The following is a 21,768-nucleotide window of genomic DNA, read 5'->3' as shown; positions in this document are numbered from 1 at the left end:
TGCAAATAAAAGAAGAAATTACAGCTCATTAGAAAATGAAAACAAAAATGCAAATAAAACGAATGCAGAGCTGCGGGGGATGGCACCGAAAGGAAAGCCCAAGAAGAGCAGTGAAAGCAAACAGCAGGCGGGCTACAAAAAGGATTCAGTCAAGGCAGGAGCATCAACAAGGCACTCAGAGAAAAAGCACTGGGCATATATGTGATATATTTGAAATTGTTTTTGAAATCCTAAGTTGTTGCTTTTTTAAGCAGCTGCACTTTCTACATTTTTTTGAATGCATCTTTTTCATTTTAATACATATCTATAACGAATTTATGGATCTATATATTATATGTGTAAACGTATATTTAACAGCAATGTTCTATAATAGCCCGATCATAAAAATGTATGTGAAATATATTTTTATAAGTACCTTATTATATATATTTTTTTTTTTCCTAATAAAACATACTACAAAATTTGTAATCTATTTACTTCCAAATCGACCTGTATTATTCAATGTGTGGTATTTAAGACTTTTTTTTAGTGCCCGGCAACAGAAGTAAAAGCAACAACAGGATGTGCCAAGGCAGACGACGAGTGAAAAATGTAAATAAAATATGGCAAGGGCGCCGTGGGTGAGATGGGTGCAGTGGGTGGGGCAGGCGCAGGAGCCCAGGACCACTTGAACACGTTGTCAAGAAGTGTGGCTTGGTGTTTGCATACACAGCTCGCACACATTCACGGCCCGTAAGTATTTTCTTGCGCCCGGGTGTGCCGTGGGTGGGGTGGGTGTGTCTGCCGGTGGATGAGGAAGCAGCAGCAGCCAGGACACATTATGCGTCGTTTAAATAGCCATAAATCTTGCATAAAAGCACGCGTCCAGCAACAACGGAGCCCTGAAGGACAGACCACTTGACTGCAACTTTAATACGGAAAATCAGTTGGCTAACGACGCTGCGGACGGCAACAACAACATTAGGGATATTTGCAACGCTAATTTCGCAGTCAGTTGAGAGTTTGGTGCACTCGCAAAAAAGGGTCCTTGAGCTATGAAAATTTTGACGTTTCCTTAAAACACTTTGATTTAAGGGGATTTAAAAGAAGAGCTATATGCGGACTATAAATAAAGGGAAAATGCTCTTTATTTGGTGATTATAATCACTATTCTGCACTCATAAATGTTTTACACGCTGTTTTTTTAGATACATTCATCTTTAAATTCCTTAAGAATATTCTACAAAAATAAAACGCTGATTCAACGCAGATTTTTCAATAATTTTAAGGTATTAATTCAACTGTAATGAAAAGATACCTGAAAAGAAGACTTAAAGGGCCTGAAATTACCTACGGTTAAATAGGCACATATCTTATTAATTTTTCAGACACCTTTAAAAATATCCCTGTACCTCAGATAATTTTAACCAGAAATTCTGGCTATTTTTTGTCCTGTGCAAATGGTGAACACGGTTCATCAAGTCATTGGCCGCGCCCCATTAAAAGTTGAGCGTAAAATGAAGTTGACCAAAGTCATCGGCGGGTCAAATTGAATTTTGCCCCAAGGCGACGACGCGTCTCCGGCATCAATATGGACTCAAAGGGATCAGGGCTAAATGCTGCACGCAACGTCAACGCCATCCATCTTACTTAATGTCAGATGCAGTGCCGCCCGCAGCTCCAGGGGAACCCAGGAGCAGGAGCAGGAGCTGGTGGAGCTCAGCACTTTCCTCATTATGCGATGACAAAACAACAACTATTAAGCGGAGCAGCGGGAGCGGGAACAGCAGCGGCCACACTTTTATGATTTGCTAACGACATGAGCTGCGCTGCGTCCTGGCTGGTTGGCTGTTTAAAAATCAATTTCATCGCCGCGTGCAGTCCCTGCACTCGGCTCCTTGGCAGGACCCCATCCCCTGTTTATATTCCTGTCAGGCAGCGACATACGGGCCGTCGCCTGCACACAACAAAAGCCAATAGACGTCAGCGTGATGGGAACCGGCTGAGGCAGCCATCACGCAGCATCATCGCCCATCAGGCTGGGTGCCACACTCGAAAAATCTAGGGCTTATAAGAAAAGTATCTTGAGTACCTAAATCAATAAATGAAAATGAAAATGATATACGTTGCATCTTATCGATGGTTGTGTGACGGCTGCTGTCCGTATGCTGTTCGTGTGCCGACAAAGGCTGAGCAGAGCTATTCCCAATGCTCGGTTATTGGGTCGCTGCCGTTCGCTGATTTAAAAATATAAAATGAAGAAATATAACCAGATAATTATTTCGAATACTTGTCTTTAGTATTTATGCAACATTATAAGATATGTATATAAAAATAAAGAGATGTTGAATGTTACATGTCATTCAAAAAATAATATTTATTTCCATATTTCATAAAAAATAATTATTTTTACTAGGTCATAAAGTTTTTATTTAAATAACTTTCAACTTATGTTCGTCCAACATTGCAATAGGGCTTTTCTCAATTCAGTTAATCATAATCTGGAACTTTCTCTTTTATACAATCTTCTTTTAGTGTACCCAAAGCAACTTCAGCCTTTGTTTCATGTCGGCAGCCGGCATGCGTCAGGTGTGCCATTTTAATAAATTATGCAGCCTGCTAAATGCTTAAACAATTGAATTTTATATTTACATAATAAGTAATGTGCTGCGACATCATTATGCAGGCATCGGGCTGGCTCCATAGACAAGGCTCCTGGGCTGGGGACGTGGCCGTGAACGGCATGTGGCCGCCCACACTTTATTGAATTATGTTCCGTGCCGAGAGTGGCGGCCCAGAAATATGACACAAATTGCTGCAAGTTTAGGCCGAAACTAAATGGCGTAGAATGAACTCCCCGAATCGGGCAGCCGGCTTCTGGTCTGCTGAGCGGAAATTTAATTTGACATTTGAAAGGTCGGGGTAAACTTTATTAATTATAAGGTGCTTTTATTATTTTCGATGCATTAACCTAGCTTTAATATGATAGGCATCGCTGGGAAACTATATGCTTTTTAAACGGCCATCCTATAAGAAGGCTTTCAACAAATACTTTTAGGTATACCAAAAATATTTCATATATCCTAGGCTAGCAGTGAATTTACATAAACAGACTGCAAGTAAAGATACACCGTGTAAAGTTATTTTGATAAAGAATGTTTTATTGGGTTATAAATTTAAGAATTTCTTAAAAGTTAATGAATTCTGACAAATGTGTACATATTTTTGTAGGATTTAATGACTCCATTTATTTATATACACATTTTATTTCAACCACTTACAAGGCTTATGTCTATAATAAAGTCATGTAATACTTTCCACTCCCAACCCTCTTACGTTTTAAAAAATCGGTTACTTCCCTGCAAAAAATATATTTTTAACTTGAACAATTTAATAGAGACATCTTGACGTCAGATTTAATTGCATGTTTTAAGTATGTTGTTGCAAACTCATGGTGCAGCAAAATTAAATCATGTGTAGAGCATTGGCCATATTTTATTACGAACCCAACTCGTATAGTTTATATTACCCGCATATACGGCACATATACAATTTTTGGGAAATTTCATGCGCCTCGTTTTATATTACGCATACGCCACGTGGGGCAGCACGTAGAGCCGCCCCAACACACACACACATACTTGCATGTGTATGCCCAAGTGCCTAATTACGAGCATGTGTCGGTGGATCAAATGGGCGGCAAGGTGAGGGCGGGGCAGGGACGGGGGCGGGGGCGGCACTGGGTGGCGGTATGTGTGGCGTCTAATCAAAACTTTTATTTGCATGAAATTAAATTCAAGCAATTGCACTTAATTTGCCAAACAGGCAGCTATGGTAAATAAACAGACAGCGTGGGCCAAGGCAACCAATTTCGGGGGGCCAGGGGCGCTGGAGGGGGCGTTCTGGGCTGGGAAAACCGAAATTAAAAATCAAACAGGCGTGGGCGAGCAGGGGGCGGTGGAGGTTGAGGTGGCCAGAAGACCCCACTCGATGGAATGCGGGACTAGGATGAAATTATGAGCAGGCCCGGGGAATCCAAGACGGCGCTTCGGCTTCCTTGGATCTTCGACTGGGCGTGGCACTCGCAGTCACAATCGTCTTCTTTTGAAGTGCCCAAGGAAGCAGACTCTACAAACACAAAGGTACACTGTAAGAACTTTATAAGAAAATAGTCTGCTAAGAATAAGTATCACAAATTAATCTGTTTCATAAACAATTATTCAAGTTCTTAAATAGGTTCTTGAAAATATGTTTGTTATGTGCAATTTAAAGCGTACGCCAATATTACTTAAATGGAATTTGCAATAGTAGAAATTTGATAGTCATTTAGAGATTTTAATTTAATAGGTGAATGTTTTTTATTTAACACTTCGAAAACATAAACATATCCTCGATATTATTTGAATATGTATCAAAATATGTAATGTTTTATGACTTGTAATATTATTTGAAGAATAAATAACGATAATACCTTAAGCTTATGCAGGGTGTTTCGATTCTTACACTCGATTTTGACTTGGACTTAATTGAACCTGTTATATATGCAACTTGGAAGACTTGAAAAAATAGTATTAAGCCGTACAAATCGTATTAGAGTAAAATAGTCGAAGGTGAAACGGGGATCATGCTTTATAATGTTCACCCATATAAAAGTATCCCCTTTTCGCCGCAGTGCAGCACTCACCCCAGACGCCCATAAATAAAGTATTTGATGTGCATGAAGTTAATGTCTTATTATGCCCAAGTTGTCAAAAACAAGCGACCCAGCCTGGCTGTTAGTTAAGGCGTGCTTAATGTGCGTGCGGGCGGCTGGAGGGGCGGGCTTTTATGAACTTGAGTGGGGGGCCCGAGCCCGTTTTGGCGCCTCGGCTTCCTTGAGTTTTGATTTGGCCTAAGTACGTCAGCCGGCGCCGCCGGTTTAATGATAACAAACTCAACACAAGTGATAACGCGTCAAATTACCAAGAGCAGCGAGCATGTGTGTGGGTTCGAGGGGGTCGAGTGGGTCGAGTGGGTTCGCGGAGGTGGTGTCGCGGGTGTTGTAAATACAATCAATGAATTTCAACTGGTTGTCTTGGCTCCTCCGCCGAACCCGACCCCGAACCCCGAACCCCGAACTCCGGATCGACCCCATTAATTTCCATAGCTCTGCGCCAATTGTAGGATTCCGTACGGGCGAATGTGTGTGTTTGGGTGCCGTGTGTGCGTCTGGCAAAACGAAATTAGGCAAATTTAATGAATTTATGCTGGTGGCATCCCCTTTGTAATCCGAGTGCGCGCACAGCAAAGTAAGTGACCTGCTTCGTTCTCGGTTAAGTGGCCTTGCTCGAGCGGAGCGGCATTCCACTCGGAAAAATTGATCCAAAATGCATATCGTTTAAAATACTAAAAAAACAGAAAGGGGGAAAAGATTATCAAATATGCAATAAATGTAAGACATGAGTAGTTTAGTCTACACAGGAAAAAACACGTTAGGATCAATTTTATGTTCACATTCTAAATTTATTAGGAATCATTGTTACCATTGAATAATGTATATTTGATATAATGGGATGCTATTTCTTGAATCTTTTTTCTTTAAAAATTCACCCGAAACGAAAAAGTGAAAAAAAAAGCGAAATGCGCTAAAAATCAATATGGGTTAGAGCAAAACAGCAATATTTGAAAATCTCCAAAATAGCAAACACAATATGGTAAATAATTAAAAGTGATGCGCTCCATATATTATGGAATTGATAAAAACAAATAAAAACAAAGTTATCAGAATATCTTATCAATATATTGGAAATAATATTGGTGTATTTTGAAAATACCCATTGGCATAGAATCGAAAACATATAATATATATCTGTTCGGTCCTTTTAGATTTTACTCTTTCCTTTAACTTCCTGTGTTGTAAATCAACCATCTGAAATTTTAAAATAAAATATATTTTTCTTTCCTACTAACGATTTTCTTAAAAAGTTTTAATTTGTATTAACTCTGAGGAAATGAATTATGTTAAGACTCCACTTGCTTAACCATTAAATTGGAATGGGCGGGCAGTCGTATAACGGCCTGTTTTCCCTCTTTTCTTTTAGTGTAGGCCTGGGGATAAGAATGAAAATGAGCTAAAGAGCCGAATGTGGAGACTGGAATGTGGCTTTTGAAGGCGGAGATGTGGAAGTGGATGCAGCGAGGTGGACGGTCTGGAGGCAATTTGCCCGCAGTTGTGAATGCGATAAGTGCGTGGAGTAAATGTTGTGTGGCTCCTTAATGCCCCACTCGGGGCCATCATCGCTGGCCGGAGATGGGATTAATCTTAGCCTTAAATTATAAGAAAAGATTACAGAATACGAATTAACTTTCAGGTTCGGGGGAGTTTCCTGAATTTATATCTTAGTGCGATATCCTTCAAGGTTTCCCTTGTAAATTATCAATCTGGATACATAAAACCTAGAAAACACAATCTATATGGTTGTAAGAGTTCCAGAGTTAGAAAAAATTTAATGAAAAGATGACGACATTTTACTATTTCTTAGGTTCGAGGTAGTTGTCTGAAATTATATCTTAGTGTGATGCTTATCTTTGATGGTATTACCTAGGAAAAATAATCTGAAAAGTTGTAAGCATTCCAGACATATTTTAAATATCTGTTCCTTTTTTTAATTGGAATTTTTGTGAACTATTTCTTGATAACTATTTTAATTGAGCTCAGTTAAAATTTGTACTAAATCCCATAACTGTAATTCGCCCGAGTCCTTAATATATAAACATACTTTTAAAATATTTTTTATCTACATAGTTAAAAAAACGATTTGAAATCATTAAGAACACCGAATCTTAGTAAAAGCAAAGAGTTTTGTAAGAACTAATATTGTAACCCACTATGTAACCCACTTTGTATAAAAGTTACATTCCACCATCTTAAAGGACTTGTGTTCAAGCCATCACACATAGATCGCCACCAACTGACCAGAACAAACTTTTGCCTCAAAACTTGATAATAAATTTTCTTCAAGTCGCTTCGGTTTTACATATCGCCAATCAAAGCACGCCGAGACGTCCTCTTCGTCCCCCAAACGCGTTGCCCAATTCAAGCAATTTAACAAATGACTTCCTCCTCGGCTCCACCGCAACCGCAAGAACGCGACGCCTCATCAGCCAGCGAATCGCAGGACCTCCAATCCGACCACATTCACGTCCCCAGAAGCGTCATTATCGGGCCCCAGGAATCGCCATGGAGCAGCGGCCCACAACTTTGGGCGTCGTGCAAATGGGGTAAGTGGACCGGGCTGCTCCCAAGAACCCAACTAACTTGTCATAAGGAGCACGGTTGAGGACCCGTCACGAAGGGAGCACGCGGACCCCAGGCACGAAACAGGCCAAGTCGAAAGTGAATTGGCTTCATTGCGTCTAAATGTGGTGTCAGAAGACACGGCGGATATCCTTCCTCCAAATTTATTTGCACCAGTGCTGCCAACTATCGATTCCCAGTAAGTAGTAAGAAATCTGCAATCAGAGTAAATTGGGATGACTGCTTTATTTTTGTGTCCATCAATGAGCAGTCGTTTTTAAAATATTGTAGTTCAATTTGCACTTGAATAGTCGGCCAAATTGAATATCTGGTGGTTGAATAATTTGTAAATGAATTTGATTATTAAAAGTATAAGACTTGCCTCATCCGAATTCAATATTTGCGACTTTGATTCACCTTCATATTATTTTCATTAAATATTTTCTAAGGCAGTAGGACCTAAAAACCATCGGTCTTTTTAAACAGCTTCGAAATGTTTAGCGCCTTAAATGGTCATTCTTTCCGCCCTAGAAAGGCTACAAAACAGCTTGGTTGGCAACGTTCGCATTTCCACCCTGGAGCAAACACAGCTCTTATCTGTCGATTTGCGAGGGGGCAGCCACTGCTATTGACACTCTGCCAAAGCGGCCAAATCTCGCACTTAATGATGTCTGCGAAATATTTCTGCAATCACGATTATGTTACACCCGCAACCTTTCATGGAAAATGGAATTCCTTTGTAGCCACAAACCATGGCACTCACGGGACAGTTGAATTCAATACATAAAACTGCAGCTTTGTTGTTGGTTTAGGTTGTAGTAGGTATACACACACGTTTATTATTTTTTCCGAAAAATTAAATTGAAAGTGAGAAATTCTCAGCTTGTACATACAGTTTTTCTTTTGTATTTAGTGTCAGTAGTTAATGTGGTTTCCCGTTTGTTTTCCTTCCTCTACACAATCTGGTTGAGCCATAAAAGGTATCCCAAAAGTTAATTTTCCAAAAGTAAATTGAAGAATTTATTTATCAAACAAAGGTCGCTCTTCAGCCTTTGTTCATTGTCATCACGACGGGACAGACGGGAATGATCCTTACTTCCTCCTCCACTACATCATTACACTCCTCGCGCTACGATTTCATTTGTTTTAGTTTAGTGATACGTGGCATTAAATTAAGAAATTATCACATCATATTTGAAAATTGGTTTTTGCGTTTAAATAAAGAGTGTTTTTGATGTTTTCAATTGGATTGTGTGCCGACCTTGCGGTTCGGCGTCAAATAACTTACAAATCATTAAACATAAAATAGCTATGTTCAAATAGCTAGCTTTTGTTGTTTCCATTAATTGGGGATTAAGGGTCTGAATTTAAATCTGAGAATAACCGTCAGCGGGTTCGGTGAAAGTAGTACGAAAACTTAAACTTAGGCTACGAACTTAATTTAACTTAGGGCCTAGCGCGGTTTAGTTTAGCTACTGAAAACTCCTGTTCCTATAGCTTCTATTACTGCTCTCCGTCCCCGATCTAGTCGAAGCGCGAGTGTCTGCCCTCGCCGCCGCCACCGCCGCCGCCGCCGCCTCCTCCGAAGCCTCGTCCGTTGCTCAGGCTGCCCTTCTTGAAGCCGCCGCCGCCGAAGCGACCGCCGCCTCCACCGCCACCGCCTCCGTAGCGGGAGCGTCCGCCGCCACCGTCGTAGCGCGAGTTGCGGGCCATATTTTCCAGGGCAGGGTTGATTTCCTGGGGAAAATAAGTCATTAGATTTGTATTTTACTCACAAGGTCAGGTCAGTTCAGGGCGAGTGAGAAGCAGCTTTAAAGTGTTATTAGCCAATTCTACTCCCTAATTAGATTGATCCCAGGGCAATCAACTCACCTGATTAGCCTCTCTGAGAACGTCGACCAGCGCCTTGGCTTGCTTGGCATTGTTCTTGGTGAAGAAAGCAAAGGAGGTGCCCTTTGTGTTGGATCGTCCTGTCCGACCGATGCGATGGATGTAGTCCTCGCTGTTTTGCGGGTAGTCAAAGTTGATGACATACTTGATGCCGTCCACGTCTACAGAGATGTCCGGGAAAACAAAAGGCACACAGATTAGACTCGAGCTCCTGGCTGTTTATACTAATTAATCGGGGAGTAATATATAATTGACGAACAGTTTTCAAATTGCCAAATGATTTTCCGCTCTGCGCGCTCGCTTGCAACAATTTTTAGCGTTTTTCCGAGATGTCTTGAACACTTTGAACACACTTGTCTTTTCTTTTTTTGCATTTTTTTTACGTTAGCATACTATGGAGTCTATGGTAGTTTTTTGTTTTGTGGGTTGTTTGTTTTTTAGAGAAAAAAAGAAAATGTTTCAAAATGTACGTTACCTTCTTGGTGCTATAAATTGTTTCACTCAATTTTTCTCTCAATCAAAATCTCTGATTGGCGTCGCGCAGCTCGTGGTCCAAACTCTCCCCAGAAACAACAAGGTAGCGATCTCGATCGCACGGCGAAGCGGAGAGTTTGTTGCATTGAGCCGCGTGCGCCTCTGACTAAGCTCTCTTCTCACATGGACCATTTTGGAGATGACCACCGTGAGGAGACACGACCAATATCTAGATTTCAACTTTTTTGGGAGGATTAACAACAACAAGCGGGCCGCCTTTTCGTCCAGGAGCAGTGGGCTTTTGTGATGCGGCGGCAAACGCGGGTAGTGGGTGGTTGGTGGTGGTGATCTTTTTGGAGGACGCAGGACGCAGCACGCAGCAGCAGCATCTTCGTCTCGATCCTCGAAAGCACATACATCTCATCTCCTGACCTCGTCCTCTCTGGTTCAAGCAAATGTCGGGTGTTCTTATTTGGGAGTGTGATGTGTGTTGTGGGTGGTGTCAATGTGCTTTTGCTGTGGCTGTAGCTGTCGACTTGGTGCATGTCCAATTCTTGTGCTTTCTCAAGGGCCAGGCCACCCATTCTATACTTTGCACGCCGCCTTCCGCCTTCCACTGCTGAGGGAAAAGCTGGCTCTCTGATGGATCGGTTCAGTTGTTGTTGTTGGATCTTTGGTTGATTGGTTGGTAGTTGGTAGTCTTTGGTCGCAAAAACGTATCATAGCATATCATTCTTTCTCAACAAAAAGTCGGGGACTGCAGAGGCCACATATGATGCATGATGTTGGGGATATTCGATATTCGTGTCTCTCGACCGTCTGAATCTGAGAACTTTCATCGGTCCTTTTGCGCAATAGTATCACACAGGGTGTGGTACCATCATATATCATAACAGATCTGATTCTGATGTTGGCAAAAGTCGCTCAAGTCACGAGTGTTCGCAGTGGTCGCCGCTCATTCATTATCCTCCCCATCATACTACCAAAATCGGCCTCTGTAAACGAGAAAGAAACAAGAAAGAGAGAGAGAGAGGGGAGAGAGAGAGAGAAAGAGGCAGAGAGACACGCACAAAGACCAAAGTCGTGTACCAGGTACACCGCAATGCATATGGAGCATATGCATTTCATACATTTTTAGCAGGGGTTGGGCAGGGTATTTCGGGCGGGGGCGGGGTGTGGGTCAGGGTCAGGGGGTGGGGTAAAAGTTCAAGTTGATTATTCGATTTTGGCATTCGGCTTATGTCTAAAAAACTGTTTCTGAATTGGCGCGCTCGCTAGATGTGGATTCGATATACCGGGATATGTCTCTAGGTGCGGTTAGGGGATTCGGGTGTTGGGTTGTAAGGTTTAGGTTCTGCTCGCAAAATGTGGTAGTGTGTAATGATGGTGGGTGATCGGTTAGGTGCGGTATTCTCTTGTGGTGATGGTATGTAAGCAATGGCCCTAGCAAGTGTAACCTTATCGCTAGCAGGCCCCTCCAATACATTCCTTCCTCCGGCCGCAAACTACGAGGTATTCTACGCCGGTGCGGGAGCAAACTTACCCAGTCCACGGGCTGCCACATCTGTGGCCACCAGGATGTTGGACTTGCCCGAGCGGAACTCGCGCAGGACAAAGTCTCGCTCCGATTGCGACTTGTCGCCGTGAATCGCTCCACAGCGGACGCCGAAGCTGCGGATGAAGCGCACTAAGTTGTCCACGCGTCGCTTCGTCTCCACGAAAATGATGATTTTGCCGGGGCTCTCGCTGGTGTCATAGATGTCGGACAGGAGGGTCTTCAATCTAAGTTTATAAAGAAGAATATAATTAGTTTTATATGTTTCACCAGAAAAATCATTGTATCTTTCATTTCTTTTTAATCGGGATGAATCGAACAATGCATAAATGCATTCAAATTTAATACGAAAGCCCTTAATAATATCGAAGTACTTTTAGATTCAAGACATGTCATTGTCTACTTACTTCTCCTCCTTGCTGAACTCGTCACAAACGTCCACCACCTGGCGGATGTTGTGGTTCGCGGACAGCTCCAGCGATCCAATGTTGATCTGGATGTAGTTGCCCAAAAAGTCCTCGGCCAGTTGCTTAACCTCCTTGGGCCAGGTGGCGCTCCACATGAGCGTCTGCCGGTCGGGCCGAATCTGCGAGACGATCTTTCTGATCTGGGGCTCGAAACCCATGTCCAACATGCGGTCGGCCTCGTCCAGCACGAGGTAGGTGCAACGCTTCAGGTTAGTAGATCCGGCGGATAGGAAATCAATGAGACGTCCGGGAGTTGCAATGACGATCTCGCAGCCGCGCTGCAGATCCCGCATTTGGCCGCCCTTCGGGGCGCCGCCGAAGACGCAGGTGTTGCGCACATACGAGGCGGAACCGAATTCGGTGGCCACCTGCTGGATCTGTTGGGCCAGCTCCCTGGTGGGGGCCAGCACGAGGGCGATGGGTCCGTCTCCCCTCTGCAGCGGCTGTTGGTTGTTGATGTGGACAATGGCGGGCAGAATGTAGCCCAGGGTCTTGCCGGATCCTGTCTTGGCAATACCCACGAAGTTCGAGCCACTCATGGCGATGGGCCAGCCCTGAGCCTGGATGGCGGTGGGCGCCTTGTAGCCCTGTCTGCGGATCTCCTTCATGACGTAGTCGGGCAGATAGACCTCTGAGAAGTCCTGGATGGGATTCTGCGCCTGTCCGCGCACTGTGATCTCTTGTTCGTCGCGATACCGCTGGACCTCGTAGGGGGAACGGCCGGCCACGCTGGGGTGCTCCTGGTAGAAGTTCTTCTTGAAGGGAGCCAGGTTGGAGAAGTCGACCGGGCGCATGGGGAGATCCTGGCTTCCGCCACCTCCTCCACGGCGATCGCCTCCGAATCCGCCACCGCCGCCGCCTCCGAAACGATTGCCGCCTCCGCGGTCATCGCGGCGCTTCTCGATGCGACCGTTCCTTACGCCATGGTAGTCGCCACCGCCGCCTCCGCCACCGAAGCGATTGCCGCCACCGCCGCCTCCTCCGCGACGGTCATCACCGCCGCGATCGCCTCCGCGACCGCCACGTCCACTGTGACCAAAGTCGCGATCGTGTGGTGCCCTGGAAAAAAAAGCAAGGTAAATTAGTATAATTAAGGAGAAAATACTAATGAAATTAAATTGAAATGAAAAGGAACGCTCAAGAAAAGAAGGATTACATCTTTATCATCTTGCAGCTTTTTTTTTAACTTTCCATTAATTTATATTTATTTGAGGTTAATTCAAACCGAAATGGTAAGTTCCAAAAGTATTGTACATTTATTTAAAAAAATAATACAGTCTCACAATACCCCTTTTTTGGGCTTTGTTATTCATAACAATTATTCAATACCCTTGGTGTTTTGAATCATATTCCATCCTCACATACCTCTACTGCATTCATGCCTTTTTATATATTAGAACAAATGCAATTTATATGGTAAAATAAATGAAATTCCCAATTTGTTCTACATAAGCACAAATGTACGATCGACGGTTTAATGTTCTGTCCAATGGCTGTTTATGCTTAGTTAGCATAAAGCACAATTTGCTTGGTGTCACATATCATGGGCTTTGGTTTCTTTATTGAAAAAACAAACTATTTAATTTCGTTTATATTGCAATCCCGAGTTTTGGTGAAACTTTTCGAATATTTTGCAAGGTATATGAAATCATTTTGAATTATTGTTAGAACTGAGCCTATAGAAATGATGTCAGGACTTTACTTCGAATTGAAGAATACTTTTACAGCACAATCTTAATGATAGTTGTAATATCGTGTGACAATCTCATTGCGTTTTACGATGTACATTTGTTTAATCAATGCCTTCTTATCTTCCATCTAAAATTATTTTGTGCTGCGCACTTTGCCGAAAAACTTGCTGGTATCAATTCGGTTTTTTTTTGTTTTTTGAGCAAAACAACCTTCAAGAATTTAACAACATTTAACTGACTTCTATTCTTCGGCTCGGCCTCGACAGCTGCATTTTCTTTTCTTAAGAATTTCTTTAGCAGAAAATTGGGGAAAAAGAAACGAGTGACTTGGCTTACTTTGCTCGCATGCTGCCGTTTTTAGACGTCTGCTAGTTGGGACTTGGATTTCAACTGCGACTGGTCGACTTATAAGGTAACTCTTCGCTTTTCGATTTCTTTCGACGCTGCTAAACAGCTGACATGGAGTTGTGCTACAACCGCAATAAACTTAAATAAAACTAATTGCGTGTTAGGGAAATTAAATAAATTTCGAATAATACAAACAGTAAGGCAAATTTGATTGACAACAACATGCAATTCGAGCAGGGTTACTATTACTCCCGCCCACCGCTTTCCACCCCAATTTATCTGCCCTAAACTGCTCAACTAAACAACCCTGCGAACAAAACACTGTTTATTGCTCTGGCATTAATCAACATGGGGTCGCTGGTACTGCTAAACTTGTCTAGTTTCTGGTCAGATCTGGCTATAGTCTTATAAAGACGATCGTACAAATCACTAGAAGAATTATTTATTTAAAAATATGTTTATGTAATCAAAATGGCATTGAATATAAAAATACGGTTGAATAAGATAGTTTTTAGTTACAGTTAGGTTGGATTACTGGTTAATTCATATCAATGGTGTATATAAGCAACCAAACAATAGGATTCGATGTATATGATTCGAATAAACTTAATTAAATATGTGTGTTTCTATTTAAGTGGCTGAATTTTGCCTAAAAATATGGATTTAAAATTGTTTTTCTAGACTGATTTTCGTGATTCTTAGTGGGCATCACTATGGGGTGCACTATGCAAATCCAACCCCCAATCCATTCCCGCGTTTGCTTGTCTATTGCTCTGTCAATTTGGGACCCCATCCCGCCCCGAACGACTGTTTGTAGGACCCAGTGGCACGCTAACATTTGTGCCCAACTAACGGAGCGGAACGCTCCGAACATTTATGAGACAGCCAAATGTCTTGTGCCTAGTTTCGAGGGGGGCAAACAACCGAGGGGGCTGGGCAAGTCACAGGGGCACCTCTGACTTTCTGTGTGTCTACCTGTCGCTTTTTGACATGCGAAAAGACGAATCGCAAGCTCGCCAAAAGGGGGAAACTCCTCATCATAATCAATTGGCGTCATTTGACATTTTAGACTAATGGGGCCGTTTATGTGATGGGGTTGTTCACGAACTGGGTAACTATTACAATTCAATACTTGATGCTTGTTTTTGTTACTTCTTATAGCCTGAACTTGGTAACATTAGTTTTGAGTTATGTTAAAACATTTATCATTTTTTACAAAATAAGTCAATGTTTAATGAAAAGAGAACTAAATTAACTTATTTTCAATAAATTAAATGTTGGCATTTAGTGCCTGTAACACTTTTTATACATATAGCACTTTTCACATTTAATTATAAAACCCACAAATAGGAATACAAAGCTGACTAAAAGTATAAATTTGCGGCGTAGAAAAAAGCGTGATAACAGTTCCGAAAAAAAAAATGATAACAAACATTGTGAGATTTATTTCAAATCCATTAAACCTCCACCACAAACATAATGAGATCTCTACTGAAACCGACAGAAGTATACATACATAATACTATTATTCCTCGGATAATGAAAATGGCTACAATATATACACACTGAAATAAGATAGCTATATAAATATTTTTGGTACCTAACCTACATTTAAGAATTTGATTCCGCAGCTTGCGGAGTTACAGAAGTTGGGGCCTTAGAAGTTGGTCTGTAAATTATGGCAACTACTAAAAATATCGCGATATCTCTACAAAACCTCGTGTGAGCGGGGCAAAGAGCACGAGAGAAAGGCATGCTGGCGAGTGAGCGGGATGGCGCTAGCCAGTGACAGCCGCCGACTGTTATACACACCCGAAACTGTTATACGAGCACGCGAAAATGCCGCCGTCAACAGGCATACACACACACAGCCATGTTGCCGCGCCGCTGTGTGTGTGCGCGTGTTCGTGTTCGGGGCATACAGACAAATTAAAATGCTATAAAAAAGCAAACGAAGCAAGAACACGTTTCACAAATCAGGCAAATTCTTTTTATGACGTGCGCTGTCGTTCTTGTTGCTTTTGCCATTCTTTTGCGGATGTGGGGGACAAACAAAAAAAAGCCGAAAAACCTCCGCTGTCAAAATTTAGCAAACCATGTGTTTTTCTCTCTCCGTTTCCCTCCCCTTCTTCTCTTTTCGCTGCCACTAATTACTCATCACCTCTCACTCGCCTTCGTAGGTGTAGAGAAAAAAAAAACACGAAGGGTGATAAAATGGCGACAGCGGAAAATACCCAAACCATTTCATAAGAAATTCTCCACTTACATTATTCCTTCAATCTTGATTTCCTCTGTATTCTCGTCGGGATCGGTAAAAAGCGATTTCCTTCTCGTCCGCTGCTCTGCTTTCGGGGTGGAATCCGTAGAGTCGTCTGGTTCTGGTTTCGAACTGTCTCGAAACGCACGCTGCGACTGGGTCTGAGGACTACTATATCTGGTATTGGATAGTAGTGCTGGGGCTATCTCCCGATTCCTGTGACTCCCGTAGAACTGTTGTCGGTGTTCGTTGCAGAGCGAAGAAGAAGCGAAAGTACCGCTGCTGCTGGCGGAGGAGAAAAGAAAATGGCGACGTTGCGTTATACATTTCTCTGAACTTCTCGGGGAAATCAATAGCAAGTTGCCCCAGCCGCAGGCGGCCGATTGGGGCGTGGCGCCGCCCACGCGGGGCGCTAAGTACTGCACTAGCTTAAGCATATTTCACCACGACCCAAGTTCACTTTTCGGTTATGCTAATGGCCGATTTCACTTCGGCAGCGCGACATCCGCGCGTGTCTTACCTAACCTCGTCCAAAATTAGAGTGACCCTAGACGGAGGGGAAAAATCGAGCTGAGGTCTAGTGTGACCGCTGAGCGAATGGGAAAAATGCCGTTAGAGTGACCCTCTGCTGCTGGCTGCGACTATCGATATTTCCTGGCCGAGTGCCCGCCAAGTTCAGTCCTTGTTTTACCATAAGAACTTTTTTTAAAATCTAAATTATATTGTACATATATCTAAAAATGTATACTTTACGTGCTTGTTATTTAAAAACCAATATTTGGCTGTACATGTTAGGGTAATCAACCTAGATTTAAATAATTGGTTTTAAAAAATGATCTCTCCCTGCAAGCAAAAGGGCGATAATTCTATCGCCATCGCAAAGAAGTCACTTGGTTACTTTATGGAAGACAGAAACACGATAAAACACATTTTACAAAACAAAATGTTCATATATCGCGTAGAAGTCACTTCATAGTCACTTCTGGACGATAGAATGACGATGGAACACATTTTACAAAAACAACAAGGAAGAACGCTATAGTTGAGTGCCTCGCTATCAAATACCCTTTACTCAGGTAAAGTCATAAATCAGCAAAGCGAGATCTAATACTGAAATCCCAAAATCTGAACATCCGCGTTCATATTTACGATTTTTTGAAGTTTGTGGCCGTTAAAAAGGGCGTGGCCAATCGATAGGGGTTGATGGGAACAATACAATGCAGTTAAAATTTGTATTTTAGCACTAAATCTGTAGGAGCCAGTGTTGAGCGGTTTGTAGGCGTTAGAGTGGGCGTGGCACACTGAAGAATCAAACTTGCGCTGCGCAGGAATCTCTAGAATTTGCAGTACTGTAATCCCAGTATTGCAGCATTTAAGGTTTTCGAGATCACAGCGTTCATACGGACAGACGGGCATGGCTAGATTTGCTACAACTCGCTGCAGCGAGTGTTTTGTTCAGTATTTTTTATTCGGAGTTTAGGTTTCTGTACTTGGCGTTTCCTTGTATTTTTAAGATGGAACATAAAGACATTTTTGCTTTTCATAAATTGATAGAGGTAGAAAACAATCGATGTTTGGGACCATCGATGTTTTCTATGTTTTTGAAGGTAAGCATCGATGAAACATCGATGTTTTCAGTTAAAACATAAAATTAACAATTAAAAATTTTTTTTATAGATATCAAGAACAAGAGCTTATCAAAGATATTTGATTTTAATGCGCGTCTCCTGTCGGATACAATTGCAAACAACATTGCTAGGGTTGTTGTATCCTTTTAATGCTCCTAAAATAAAGAGAAAATATTTTTGGTTATACCATGTGTACAATTATATTACATTTATTATTACCTTACAATAGTCAAGTTGATTCCCTTCCAGTTCTAATGTTTTTGCCATTTAGATTTAGAGCTATTATTAGCGCTATTATTTTTGTTCACAATATGTAGCACCACACCACGGCCAACACCACCGTTCGCTTCCAAGATATTAAAATTTCACTACAAGTGATCAACCATTTAATAAAATAAAATAACACGAGACGAAACCAATTTTACTTACCAATTAAGAACCATTAAGAAAATTTAGGAAACAGCCCTATAAATTGATCTCATCTTGATACTAAATATGGCTATGCTTTTTTAAAGGAAATGTCCATCCTCCAGCTTATTTCCTTCTTAGCAAGAGCTGGATCCTGTTGCACTAATATAAATCCCCTTTTAAAAAAGACATTTTTTTGTTTTCTGACATATGTTTACTTGTTTTAAGGGAGTCTTTCTATAGAAAAATTTCATGTTTTTCGAAATTAAGTTAATAGGTCACTATTTTTTATTAATTTTAAATGTTCAATATTTTGACGTATTCTTAACCGCTGAATCACAGCCCGCAAGTAAAAAGTAGACAATTAGCAAAGACTCAAACCATTTCAGAGTTCCACGAAATACTGATGTTTACGAGAGTTTAAAGTTTAAACTTTAAACGCATTGAGTCAAAGCTGCGTAATTAAACAAAAATATATTTTATAAAATGTTTATGTTAGCTACCTCTTCAAAGCAAAAATTAATTTTCACGGATCATGTATTTGTTTAAAGCATTTTCAAAATGTAATATAAAACATTCACTCGGGGTCATGTAAAATTCCTGTAAGATACCTGTGTAAACAAGTTTATTTCACGGATTTAAAGAATAATTCAATCTGCGGGTCGATATCAGAAAATCCGGTCACCTAGAGCATTGTGTTATTTTCCATTATTTGTAGTTATTTTTAGCCGTCGACTTAAAAAAAATATTTTTTTAATTTTTATTAAATTTTTTTAGTATAGTGTACGCCACAATTAATTAAAAACGTTTTTTGAGGGCTATAGCGTTTAAGGTTGCCACCATTTAAAAAGATTACCTTTTCGCTTTAAGTAGATGTAACTTTTAAAAGATTAAACAAATTTTTAAGCAACCACATCCTTTTTATGGATAACTTTTGCAATCTAAAATTTAATTTTTTTTCTTATTTACTTTTTATTCAAGTTTACAAAATAATTTAAAAGCAACAAATCAATGTGATTTATAAAAATTTCTTAATCAGATTCCTTTTATAGCCCAAGTAGATGGCAAAAGCTGCGATACATTTTTGCCCTTCGGCCCTGCAAGCAGCCGTAAAGCTCGTTGATTTTGAGGCAGTCGATCTTGCTGATGGTCTTTCGTTGTCCGATCCTAACTCCAGGTTGCAGGGGGGTCATAGTGGGCTTTTCACCCTTTCGCTTACTGAAGTAAAATTCCCCGTAGTGCATCACTGAATAAAATAAAAAAAGGTTTTTTTAGTCGGAAAAATGAAACATATTAGTTAGGAGAGCACGGCACAAAATAAAGTTTAAAAATAAAATTTCAATTTGTATATATAGGAATATATTACTAGCATATTTGCAAATATATATATATTTTAAATTAAGAAAATTGTATTATATGTTTAATAAATAACACAAATCCATAATGATATTAAATATGCTTTACTTGGAAAGGATGAACCTAACGTTCCACTTTTGATATATACTTTACCTGAGTTGTAATCGTAGTCGAAGGCGTACTTCCCCTTTTTCTTTGAGACCAGTTTGAAGTTCTTTTTGAATCGAGGGACGATATTGTCCCAGTGGATCTTGACAAAGTTGTCGCGATCAGCTCGGGATTGTTCGTGATATATGCCTATAGCGTGCATTAGTTCGTGCATTATTCTTCCCTCGCTGCTGAAGCAATGGGCACTGTTTTCATCGGGTCGTTGGAGGGACACCACTTGTTCTCCTCCCCTTCGGCCCACATAGGACCAACATCCTTGGGGCCCTTCTAAGGGCGGTTCGATCAACAGGTAGTCATCCACTTCCCCATCGTAGGGCACAAAATGCACGCAAGTTAGGGAATTGAAGGTTTTCACGGCTTGAACTATAGCCTGCCTTTCTGGATTTGCGTATCGAGGGCTTATCTCGAAGGGAATAGTGCCGTTGGGCCAAAGTCGTTTTGGATGTCTCATTGGATTAACACCCAGTCGGAGGGTGATATAGGTGTATGGATCAATGGCAATATCTCCTTGAAATAGTCGGGGCATTGTTTCCGGATCGTCAATTCCCAAGTCGTCGTCACCAATGTCGGGTCCATAAGGATCGTATTCATCTGAAAGGGAAGGTATGGTAAGGAATCCAGTTGGTTTTCAGAATATTACAAAAACAAATCAATAACGAAAATGAGGTTAAATAAATAATTAAAAAATCTTTTTAAATAATTTCGTCGCTAAAGTCTTGTTTTGTATTTTTTATAGATGTCCTAACGTTTCCAGTCGAAGTTGAAAATATGTAGTTTTATAAGCCGGCGACCAAGTGTGAGGTGAAAAAGGTAACAACTTACATACATATAGTACCTCTCTTCCATTAATTTATATTCTACCTAGATTATTCGATATTAATTGAGCACAGGCGAGGACTTAGGGGACGGGAGATGGGGTATTTTCCCTCTCAAATAAATATGATTTATAAACAAAAAACCTTAAAACTTAAGTAATATTTGATATACTTCCATTCTTTAACTTTGAAAATTCCACCCCGACACTTTTATCCAGATCAGATTGGTTTTTTAGATAGCATATTCTTGAACAAAAAAATGGAAAACAAATTGTGTTATATTTTACTAATTTGTTTGTTTATCCATGGTACTTAGAGGCACAACATCTTAGTCCCGATAGATGAAACAAAAAGTATTTTTATGGCTTAAGACATTTTTTGGGAGTGGAACGAACCTTCCGTGACGCTGGTGAACTCGTGCTCGAAGAAATCCACTCCAGCGGGATATCGGCGTTCCGGGAGCTTGGCACTTTCACTGGCCGGTGGTGCCGATATCATCACTAGCACCACCAATAGCACAACCACCTGCACCACCGCCGATCCACTCAACTGTGCACACATTATAGAGCTGCGATTCGCCTTTGCTGTGACTATATTTCCACTCGATCGTTATGTGCTCACTGTATCCACGCCATGCCGCATTCAAACCGAACGGCTGCACACGAAATTGGTAACTGAACCTGGCCGAGAGCCCAAGAGCCCAAGCAGCCCCCACCAGTCTGCAGTCTCGGCACCTTAATTTATGCAAAATGTGCGAAAATAAAAACTAAATAATGTTGAATGTTGGGCAGACGCCACGCAATCGGCCGCGTGTAAACAAAGCCCAAATCTATTGCACCTCACTTCCCTCTCACTTTTACACCAATATATCTCTGATCAAACAGCGCCTAATCTCCCCGGTAAAACTGGGCTTAAACTCTCTGATCAAGTTCGCCCGAAACTCTCCGATTAAACTTGACTGGTCGTTCACGTAATTTAAACCGAGTTAGCGGCTTTGGGCAACGACTCTCAATGATTTCTGTTATGGCCTACTGCAAATAAAGTTCGCTGAGTACATCAGCTTGGCCAGTTTTTTAAAATTATTTAATAAGAGAAAAAATTATTTTGTTAAGTGAAAACATTTTATCTTCATTTTATTTCTTTATTATATCTGTTATAATAGTAGTTTTCGAAACATTAAACAATAAACACATATTTTTAAGCAGTATGAATTAGTTGAAAACATTATGATCATTGAATAAAATTAAATTCTATATAGTTAGGGTTAGGTATTTTTAAAATATTTTTTAATATGCCTTAAAAATGAATTGTGTGCATTATAGATTTTAGAAAGGGCATCCACGGTTTTGTAAATTTTTCCAACTTACTTCACATGATATTGTTGTCGTTGGTCAGGTTCACGCTGGCGCTAAACGGTCAAATGCAATAAATTTCGCAAATTGATTAAAAAGTGGAA

At 41.0% G+C, this 21,768-nt stretch overlaps 2 protein-coding genes across 6 annotated transcripts; both read right to left on the bottom strand.

Annotated features, from left to right (window-relative positions):
- Window positions 1–8,062: 8,062 nt before the first annotated feature.
- Window positions 8,063–16,521, bottom strand: LOC119559842 (ATP-dependent RNA helicase p62). Of its 5 annotated transcripts, none has more exons than XM_037872938.1 (6): window positions 16,458–16,521; window positions 15,947–16,219; window positions 11,582–12,700; window positions 11,163–11,401; window positions 9,128–9,306; window positions 8,063–8,992 (listed from the first exon to the last, which is right to left on the bottom strand). In XM_037872938.1, coding segments are annotated over exons 2-6 (1,752 nt in total). In that variant the 5' UTR covers window positions 15,949–16,219; window positions 16,458–16,521; the 3' UTR covers window positions 8,063–8,779. The 5 variants fall into 5 exon arrangements, 4 of the variants coding, with proteins under 4 accessions (XP_037728866.1, XP_037728867.1, XP_037728865.1 ...); XM_037872939.1 differs by having other exon boundaries at window positions 15,947–16,222; window positions 16,458–16,516; XM_037872937.1 differs by lacking the exon at window positions 16,458–16,521 and adding an exon at window positions 13,669–13,818 and having other exon boundaries at window positions 15,947–16,074.
- A 2,498-nt stretch (window positions 16,522–19,019) lies between these two features.
- Window positions 19,020–20,954, bottom strand: LOC119560538 (low choriolytic enzyme). The gene is given in 3 exon segments (XM_037874026.1): window positions 19,020–19,219; window positions 19,483–20,088; window positions 20,708–20,954. Coding segments are annotated over 3 exon segments (1,053 nt in total).
- Window positions 20,955–21,768: the final 814 nt, after the last annotated feature.

Source organism: Drosophila subpulchrella, unplaced genomic scaffold, assembly GCF_014743375.2.
Source record: "Drosophila subpulchrella strain 33 F10 #4 breed RU33 unplaced genomic scaffold, RU_Dsub_v1.1 Primary Assembly Seq354, whole genome shotgun sequence".
In the NCBI taxonomy this organism is placed as follows: Eukaryota; Metazoa; Arthropoda; class Insecta; order Diptera; family Drosophilidae; genus Drosophila; species Drosophila subpulchrella.
Note: the sequence above shows the minus strand (reverse complement) of the source record. Positions and strands in the feature narration are given on the sequence as shown.